Below are 10662 nucleotides of genomic sequence, written 5' to 3' on the forward strand. Positions count from 1 at the left end.
GGTGTTTCTAATGAATTATCATGTATATTCTTAATCATATCATTATTTTCTTATTGCATATAATTGAGAGTTTTAACCAATCATAAATGTCTATGTTTGTACAGTCTGGATAAACAAAAAAGACTTTTTGACCTTTCTTGATCAGTCACTCATTGAAATTTGCTGGTATTTCTCTTCTAATTCAGCTAATAATGAATTAATTATGGACATGTGAGACAAACTGGTATTTTTCCAAGTCATTAAAACACCTCTACCTTCTATTCATATCAGTATCAGCATTTACATTTTCATTAATGATAATAAGGGAACCCATCTTTAAGTGTTTAAAGTAATCTTTCATGTTATTGAAACAACAATGTTGATGTAGAATGTTTTCTATGAACAACATGATACAATGGTGTATATATAAAAACACAAAACTTAATAACTTCATTTACGTCATGTAAATAGTTGCTTTACCAGCTTAATCTAAGCTATCTGTATCACTGTTCAGAATAAAAAATCATATGTTTGGGTTCAGGTGTGTCTACAATTTAATATTGTAGATTTAACTTTTTCTTATTTAGTTGCAGACAAACAGGATGTCTGATTCTGAATATTGCCTGTATTTTGAAGACAAACAGGGAATCAGATATACATTCTGAAAAGAGACAAAGATAGCTCAAATTGATAGTAAAACAAGTATTTTGACTATTACTATTAATAGTTAATATTGCTATAACACTGTTTCTTTATCATTTAACAACCTAATATTCACACTGTTTACATCATTTCCTGTGCACTTCACTTTCTCGTTTAGCGGCCATGTTTGCTTGGAATTGTTGTCATGCCAGCAGTCCACAGATTGTGTCATTGAGTCACTAAGTAATGGTTCATCTGAAGAATTTGAGCTTATGGAATCATCACTGTTAAGTCTATGGAGGGATGGTGAATGGGCACTTCGTTTTGAGGTATAATTTTGAATTTTAACTGTTGGAGTCACTGGAATGGGAACTAAGGAATCATTCAGAGTTAATTCCGTGGCATCTGTTGAAATGGAATCAGGAATGGTAATAGTTAATTTTGGCAGGAGCCTTTTATTCAGATTTGCTTTGTCTACAGAATGATCATCTGTAGCTTTAAGAACTTTGTTTTGGCTAGATGAATTGGAAGCTGGTCCTTTATCAGAATAACTGGATAATGAGGCCTCTAAATGATGGGAAATTGAGGGTAGACTTTTGTTCCAGTCTGCACTTAAACCAAATGAAGATTTGTGAATCAATTCATCACGAATAGGTGGACATGAATTAGGCAGTTTTAATTGTGAGTAGTCTGATGTAAATGCTGTCACACAGGAGCTAGGAAGTTCTTGAAGACTCTGGATTGACAATGGCTGCTCTTTTACCCATTGAGCAGTAGCTTTCTTAATGTCAGTTTTTACCCTGGGAGGTTTTTGTAGAACTGTTGGTACCTCTTGAAGTTCTAAATCTGTTGGAACTGTGATTTCAGTCTGATCTATGTCCTTGGCATTACTAGTTTGAACATTGATTGATACATGATTTGAGGTTATTTCTTGTTTATCTGAGGTCATTATGATACTTGGAGTATCCGCACCCATTCTTACAGTAGATTGTTTATTCTGCATATGAAATGAAGCCCGTTTCTTTTCCTTGCGCCGTTCTGAAAGCCCTTTGAAGAATCGTATGATCACCTTTTTGCATTTAGTCCTATATACAAGATAAATGATGAGCCACACCAGTATACCACCTAATACAGCAGCTGTATGTAATCCTATCTTAGGATCATAAGATTGATAAAATTCTTCTCGTGTAGGTTGCTTGATTTCTGAATTGGGGAATTTCCACACATCTAATTTCTGATGTGCTGAATTTGGTATGCGGGAAATGCGAGGTTGAAGCACATTGCCATTTGGACGGCTAGGTTGATTTTCTACTGTAACAGGATAGTTGTACATGACATCACTAACCGAAGCATTCTCTGGAATTGTTGAATGGACATTGGTTAGTCCACCTATGTTCATTCCGTCATAAATCTGAAAAGATAAATTTAGATTTCATAACATAATGTTGTATTCGATACTTTTTATACTAAGAGATTCAACAGATAAATTTCTGACATGGAAAAAGCTTCCAGTTGTTCGGATGGAACAATAACCAATGCCCCGTGTGCTACAGGCTGTGCATGTTAAAGATCCTGCGACAGATGGAAATTGAAAAAGAGCAGGATAATGCCGCTGTCCTGGCAAAATTTCCCTCATTGCACCCTGCATGGCGTTGCCCGTCTTCATTTGCCCACATGGTGCAGAAAAGTAGGATGTAAAACTCCATTTCATTTCAAAAGATGTATTTCAGATTATGTATCTGTTAGTGCAGGAACAATACATATGTGAGTCGATACATTACAAAAGGATGTGCTATCGTATTGCCTAGTCTTGTATTAATACCAGATGTACTAGACAATAATGTCATAATTAGATCCGAATCCATGAAATTTTTATTGGGACCTTCCTAATCATTCAACAGTCCAACTCATCAAACACTTAGTTAGGTACAAGCTCAGCTTGAGAAGTTTTGAACAGTATTCAACATCCATTGAAGCATTGACTTTGGTTAATGATTGGATCATTTGAACACAATTTTAAAATAAACTTCTTCAGATCATAAAATAGGTGAAGAAATTGATGAAAGAAAAACTAAGAAAAAAAAAAGATTGTTTCTAGATCTGTATTTTTAGTCAGATTGTTTAGAATCAATAGTTTAATGGAAAACTCCCAAAAGTGATCTGATTTATAACCTTTTATGTGAAATCTTGTAGAATGATAGTCATGCAATATGTTTTATTAGACTCCATTGAATTTGACATCTTCTAAAAGAAATGGTGATGTATGGAAGTCTGATGTATAAAAAGCGAAGTGTTAAGATTTAAATGTCAATCAATATTAGAAAGTGAATGGATGTGGGTTTCAAGAGAAATTTAAACTGTCATTCCTTATGAAATCTTATTTTTCAAAAAGATTGATACACTGATTGTGCCCTTTAAGCTGTAAGATTGATCTGAAATTTGTACTCTACAGGCTACAGTTTTATTATTTATCATAACTATCGAGCGTTTCTGGATAGACCAATTACAAACAGTTGTACCTAACAGCCTAAATATACAGCATGACAATCAAATTATACCTTTCGTTGCCACCCACAATTCTACAACTAAAAATGCCTCTGTGATTGTCAAACCCTTTAATAAAGAACTACAGGACATTCCTAATATCTATACTAAACGTTTGGTGACTGTTTACAAAAGGAATAAAAATCTGATTAATGTTCTTCTCCATAGTAGATTAGATCCCCTTTCATTAACTCCCTAAAACAATTATTTGTAAATCTCTCCAGAAGTAGGTAATTTCCTAACAAATTGATGTATTCCAATGCTGAAATCCACAGTCCCTAATTGTGAACTTGGCCAGTGCTTCTATAAGAGAGTATCTCTTATAAAACCTTACACAACAATTACATGAAATAAATTAATGTCCTGTAATAGGTTCGGAATTCAGTCAAATTTCATTTGTAACTGACTCCAGTTGATTGTGACTGACTTTTGCAACTAGTTGAAAAAAATGTGACTGGATTTTTCAACTGCTATACAGATAAATCAATGTGCTATTCAGTTATTATATTATTTCATATATATTACATATTTTATACAGAACATACTTAAATGTATTCAGCTAACTGTTCAATTAAGGAACTTTATATAATATTAACTAGATATGCATTTAATTTATGATGCAAAAAGGCACTAATAGTCTAATACTAGATATTCCATGCATGATAAAAGCTTGGTTGTTACTTGCATAAGGATTTTCAACAAGTTGAAAAAAACTGGACCATGATTAGTAAATAAAATACGACTTTCGACTGATTGTGTTGACTTCGGGGCCTATCATGTTATGCACCAGATTAAGGTAGCAGTGTGCACTGATTTACATTGCATATTTTGAAAAATTTATCTTGTATTAAAACAGAAAGTTCTTAATTTCAAAAAGGTTACAAGTAAAATATATGATGTGCATAAGGCAAAGATTTTTCCACCTATTGACTAAAATCTCTCAAAGCATTAATTAGGGCTTAGCTTTTAGACTCTGATACGTTATGTATATTGTCGTCATGTCCATTGATATTGTCTACCCACACATTCTTGTTAACACAATTGAAAAGTACATCGAAAAAATATTAAGATTATTGCCCTGTTCTTTAGAATGCGTTAAATCTTTAGTCTAGAGAGTCCACAATTTCGATGAAACTTGGAAAAATTATTCTACAAAATTTGTTCATTGGTAGATTTTATCAATAACAACAAAATTTCTTAAAATATATATTTATAAGCTGTGGAAAAGAATTTTAAAATGTCAACGCATCAGCACCCTTCCAAATAAAGACAAGCCCAATCAATAATGCTATCAGGTAAACCTGAGTGCCTGAAGGTATCAGAGTAGTTTATCATTTTTTACCTTGATCCAACATCAATAATCATTAATCAGTAATCCTATATCATTGATCTTTAAACATCAAAGGTGAACAAGTTGTTTTTATCAGACAATTATTCATGTCTGGTTTTATTATAATAAATGTCTGATTTGTTTGTTCTGCAGATAGCTTTTTATTTGTTTACATATTTTTATATGAAAGAGAAAGACAATCCATATAAATACATATATGTGCGTATATTATGATATGATTGGTATTAAATGCATGTGAGATTGTCAATAATGAAATAGTCAGGTGTGTGGCTTTATAATGGCTTTATATCATTAGTTGAAACCTTTAGAATACCTAGGAGACATATTTCTCTCAAATTAGACGTTTATTTTACTTAAATCTGTACAGTAGATTTCTTAAAGCTTCCAAAAAGCAAAACAAAGTTTGAAAGTTAAAGTAAACTTACATAAAGTTTTTAAATATTTTTGGCATTAAAAATTAACGACTGTATTTCTTTAGTTTAAACATTTCTTGAGATTTTGATGTATAGTTTCCACAAATTTAAGCAAAATTTTTTTTTGACCTAAATAAAAGCGGAATGCCCCTTTAAACAGCTAGTGAAACAAATATTTTCATTCCTGTATTCTCTTTATTTTATGTGAATAGAATACCCCTAGTTTGTGAGCTTATGGACAGGATTAATCATCTGTCCAAATCAATGGAATTTGTTTACTGTGATGATAAATTCCTGAAGAATCTATAAGACTATTGAAGTTTGTTTAGCATCAGGTGATAAATTGCTACTTAAAGATGTCTTGTTAATTGAAAAATAATCTAATCATCTTCAAAATCAATAGGCATCAATTTTACCTTGTTGAAATTTGTCATAACATATTTCAGAGGAATCCATATACACCCACATGAAAGAATTTAAATTCTTAATCCATATACACCCACATGAAAGAATTTAAATTCTTAATCCATATACACCCACATGAAAGAATTTACGAAAGAATTTAAATTCTTATCCATATCCACCAACATGAAAGAATTAAAATATTTTATCCATATACATCCACATGCAAGAATTTAAATTCTTAATCCATATACATCCACATACAAGAATTTAAATTCTTAATCCATATACACCCACATGAAAGAATTTACGAACGAATTAAAATTTTTAATCCATATACACCCACATGAAAGAATTAAACTTTTAATCGATATACACCCACATGAAAGAATTTACATTTTTAATCCATATACACCCACATGAAAGAATTTAAATTTTTAATCCATATACACCCACATGACAGAATTAAACTTTTAATCGATATACACCCACATGAAAGAATTTAAATTTTTGATCCATATACACTCACATGAAAGAATTAAACTTTTAATCGATATACACCCACATGAAAGAATTTAAATTTTTAACCCATATACACCCACATGAAAGAATTTAAATTTTTAATCCATATACACCCACATGAAAAAATTTAAATTCTTAATCCATATACACCCACATGAAAGAATTAAACTTTTAATCGATATACACCCACATGAAAGAATTTAAATTTTTAATCCATATACACCCACATGAAAGAATTTAAATTTTTAACCCATATACACCCACATGAAAGAATTTAAATCTTTAATCCATATACACCCACATGAAAAAATTTAAATTCTTAATCCATATACACCCACATGAAAGAATTAAACTTTTAATCGATATACACCCACATGAAAGAATTTAAATTTTTAATCCATATACACCCACATGAAAAAATTTAAATTCTTAATCCATATACACCCACATGAAAGAATTTAAATTTTCTATCCAATTCTGCTAACGAACCATTGAGGAAAGACTATAGCGCAGTTGGTTAGAGTATTGAAATCCTTACATGTTGTCATATGCTTCCTTAGGGGAAACAAATGGTAGTTGTGGGTTCTAACTTTGGATGGCATGTAAGAGTCTTAAATAAGTCAGCTTATGATATCTTCTCTCATTATTCTATTTGGATAATACGGATTATTAAAGATGAGCCAGGAAAGATCAATGCTCTAAGAGGTTTGGCCAATGACCAGCTGGTAGACAGGATCCTTCTGAATTTAAGTTGTGTTTGAAAAGGTTATCTATTGTTTTTAGATCTACATAGTAACATCATGGCCTAGCTGGTAAAAATGTGGTAGAATTACTTAAATCACAGAATTCAGTCTTGAAATTAGAAAGGTAAAAAGTGACATGGACAGCTGAAATAGAATGCTTTCAACTTCAGCAAACAGTTGGAGGACTGTATTTTAATTGAAATGTTTGAAAATGCCACTAACCGTAATTTCTTTTTCAACATCCTGTCACTAGCTCTGTTCATTTAATCTCAGCTACCTGAAATGATAAGATATAAAATGATTGATTACGTTGATTTGGTTTTAGATGTGAAAATTCGTGCTGCTTTCTAGATGCTATATAAAATTTGTAATCAAAGCTGCCTTGAGGACTATTTGAAAAAATTTAAGCTTATTACATTTAAAGGGATTGTGACAAGGTTTTTCTAAAAATTTTATGTGTATCAAGCGATTGGCACCAGTACAATTTTCAGTCAGATGTTATGGTTCCTTTAATTTCACTAAAACTAAGCAATTTATAATGTCACTATCATAAAAGCTAATATTGATATATTATATATAAGGACCATTGTGATAGTGATGTCATGAAACGCATAGTTTAATTCAAATTGTAGTAACCAGAGAAGTCTGACTGAAAACTTGAAACGTGCAAATTGATGCTATTACTGTCGCTGATATTCTTACAAATTTAGAAAATCCCTTTAAGAAATATTGGTGTCCAGTTGATAAAAACCAAATTTATATTTGTGAGCAGAGATCTTTTTATAAGATACCGGTAATCGTTTATTTTTGTGTGATCAAAAAGGTGGACTAATCTTTACCAATTAACCCAAGATAGATAGCCAACTCATTCTGATGGACAATTGTCCATTCCTTTCAATATAAAAACTAGGTACATTGTATTTTTTTTCAGATTTGAAGAGCGAGTGTGTACAATTTGCGTTTGAAAAATCAACACATTTTCTTGTGATTTCTGCTTTTTTCAAGGCTGTGAAGATATTACAACTAGTGAATATTTAGCAATATTGCAAAATTATAACCAAATTGTGTTACACCAAGTATATTCCCTTGTGTTTTTTGTTTTATATTCTCCCCACTTCTATATGACGGTCTTTATAGTTATATAGTCTATGTATATGGATAATTTTTTGGGTTATAAATTATAAATTGTGTTTATTAGAACTGAAAGTGGCTTTTCATCACTACATCCTTTGATAAACCTTAGTCCTAAAATAAGACTGCATGTATAAAAAAAAATAAAAAATAGGTTATATTATATTTGAAGACAGGTTTATTTTGAGAAAATAATACCAAAATAATGCAAATAAGGAAATTTTATCAACAATTTAAACAAATGATAAGATAAATAATAAATCATTCTTATACTATTTTAGAACCATCCTTTCATTCATGAGTTGGAACAAATTCACCTGTGGCTATTTCTGAAACAAGCAGACAGAAAGTTAGCTATTTTCAGACTCTTGTTTTAAAAACAAAATCCTTAGATGTTTTTCAGAATCATGAATGCCCTGAACCGTAGGTAAGTTGAAACCTGTGGGAATTGTTTCTAAAATTTTGAGACCTTGGCATTTTAAAATGACTTAAAAACACAATGGCAGGACATCACAAGATCTAAATTGCATGGTTTAATCACGCTTTCTACCTTCTACAAATATCAAAGATTGGGAAATGTGTAACTTCAACTGTCAAAGAAAATCTAATCCATGCCTTCATCACAACTACATTGGACTATCACAATGCCCTTTTTCACCGACTTCCAGAATACCAAATAGAAAAACTACAACATATCCAAAATTCAGCGGCTCGATTTTTAACCAACACCAGGAAATTTGAACATATCTCCCCAATCTTGAATTCTCTCCATTGGTTACCATCCAAAATCGAATTGAATTTAAAATACTTTTACAAACTTACAGCCATAAACAAAAAATCTCAAACATACATTCAACAACTGATCGAATTTTCAAATCTAACAAGAACCTTAAGTCAGTGTTTATTAAGTGTGCCATCAGTTAACCTCGAAATCACCAAATGAGCTCTCTCTTACTCTGCACAATGGAACAGTTTACCATCAGAACAGCGATTTTATAAAACTATCTACATCTTCAAAAAAAACTCTAAAAACTTTCTTATTTAGTGATTCTTGAGTATTACTTCATTCACAGAAATTTATTGATCGAAAGCGTGAACTATTATTATTATTATTAAGAGGAAAATTTGAATTGGTTTTGCTCATCTTTGGATTTTCAGACAGCATTCCTGGCTTCACACAGAGACAAGATTTATTTAAGCATAGACAGCCTCCTTGTCTTCAGACAAAGGCAAGACTTATTTAAGCACAGATAGACAGCTTTCCTGGCTTCAAACAAAGACAAGACTTATTTAAGCACAGATAGACAGCTTTCCTGGCTTCAAACAAAGACAAGACTTATTTAAGCACAGATAGACAGCTTTCCTGGCTTCAAACAAAGACAAGACTTATTTAAGCACAGATAGACAGCTTTCCTGGCTTTGCACAAAGACAAGACTTATATAAGCACAGATAGACAGCTTTCCTGGCTTCAGACAGAGGCAAGACTTATATACGCACAGATAGACAGCTTCCCTGGCTTTACACAAAGACAAGACTTATATAAGCACAGATAGACAGCTTTCCTGGCTTCAGACAGATGCAAGACTTATATAAGCACAGATAGACAGCTTCCCTGGCTTTACACAAAGACAAGACTTATATAAGCACAGATAGACAGCTTCCCTGGCTTCAGACAGAGACAAGACTTATTTAAGCACAGATAGACAGCTTCCCTGGCTTTACACAAAGACAAGACTTATATAAGCACAGATAGACAGCTTTCCTGGCTTCAGACAGAGACAAGACTTATTTAAGCACAGATAGACAGCTTCCCTGGCTTTACACAAAGACAAGACTTATATAAGCACAGATAGACAGCTTTCCTGGCTTCAGACAGAGGTATTTTTGAAAGAATTATGGGATTTTCATACATTTCCATTACTTTTGAAGATTAATTACATATATTCAAGACTGAAAATAGCAAATCTGTCAATTTAACCTCCCTTGACTTTAAAAATATTTTCATTTCCATTGCCAAAAACGGATATTTGAGTTGGTCTGCTGATCATGACCAGAAAATACAGCCAAATCAACAGCCCTGATATGTTTAATTAAAGATTTATGACTTTATGGTATTGCTCAGGCTTTATTGACAAAATGTCAAAACATAGACTTGTTGGTAAGAATATGAGTAAGTGATACATGGAAGGGTTATGTTGATTATGTTATTTGACTGATGAGGACTAGGAACTGATTAAGATTGATAAGATACATGGAATTTCTTCTGTCAGGAATTTATAGGATTGATGTCTATTCTGTTATTTGACTTCACAAGATATATATGAGTATCTGTATGGAAGTCAATAAATCTATGAATCAAAGATGAAATTAAAGGGATAGGTGCAGTATTCTGGGGGTCATTGATTTGAGTGTTGATTATATGTAAATAGTATTTAGAAATACACATAATTCCTTTAAAAATACTTCAAACTAGGAATTTTACTCACTATTTCTATATATGTTTTTCTATATATCACAGAGTATCTTATATTGATCGTCATTTTAACATTCAAAGGCAGATAACTCTGAATACTCAACTGTTGCCTGCTTTTAGCATGTTTGACCCAAGGATAATGTCATCTGGTATGTTGGGTCATTAGCCTCTGAGATGAGATGTCCCTCAAAAGATGCAAGGTTAATTAACCCTTTTAAAACAAATTCAGTTTGATCAAGGCAATACAATAAATGTGAATAGCGTATTTTGAAACTATTTTCAGGTATATTTTACGACATTTGTGATAATGACATTTTTACATACTGCTTGGTGTGTGATAGTCTGATGACCTTGAATAAGTCATCTTCACTCATAATTCTAGTCAACCAAGTAAAATATAGTTTTTTCTTTCTTTCTTTCTTGGAGCCGAGGTGGCTCAGTGAGTTAGACGCCTTAGAACA

At 31.9% G+C, this 10662-nt stretch overlaps 1 protein-coding gene across 1 annotated transcript; it reads right to left on the bottom strand.

The window, feature by feature from the left end:
* Positions 1-357: 357 nt before the first annotated feature.
* On the bottom strand, positions 358-5612 carry LOTGIDRAFT_230579 (hypothetical protein). Its single transcript, XM_009049101.1, has 2 exons — positions 5346-5612; positions 358-2032 (listed from the first exon to the last, which is right to left on the bottom strand). Exons 1-2 carry the CDS (start codon positions 5361-5363, stop codon positions 716-718), a joined length of 1335 nt encoding a protein of 444 aa, XP_009047349.1. The 5' UTR covers positions 5364-5612; the 3' UTR covers positions 358-715.
* Positions 5613-10662: the final 5050 nt, after the last annotated feature.

Source organism: Lottia gigantea (assembly GCF_000327385.1).
Source record: "Lottia gigantea unplaced genomic scaffold LOTGIsca_13, whole genome shotgun sequence".
Lineage (NCBI taxonomy): Eukaryota > Metazoa > Mollusca > Gastropoda > Lottiidae > Lottia > Lottia gigantea.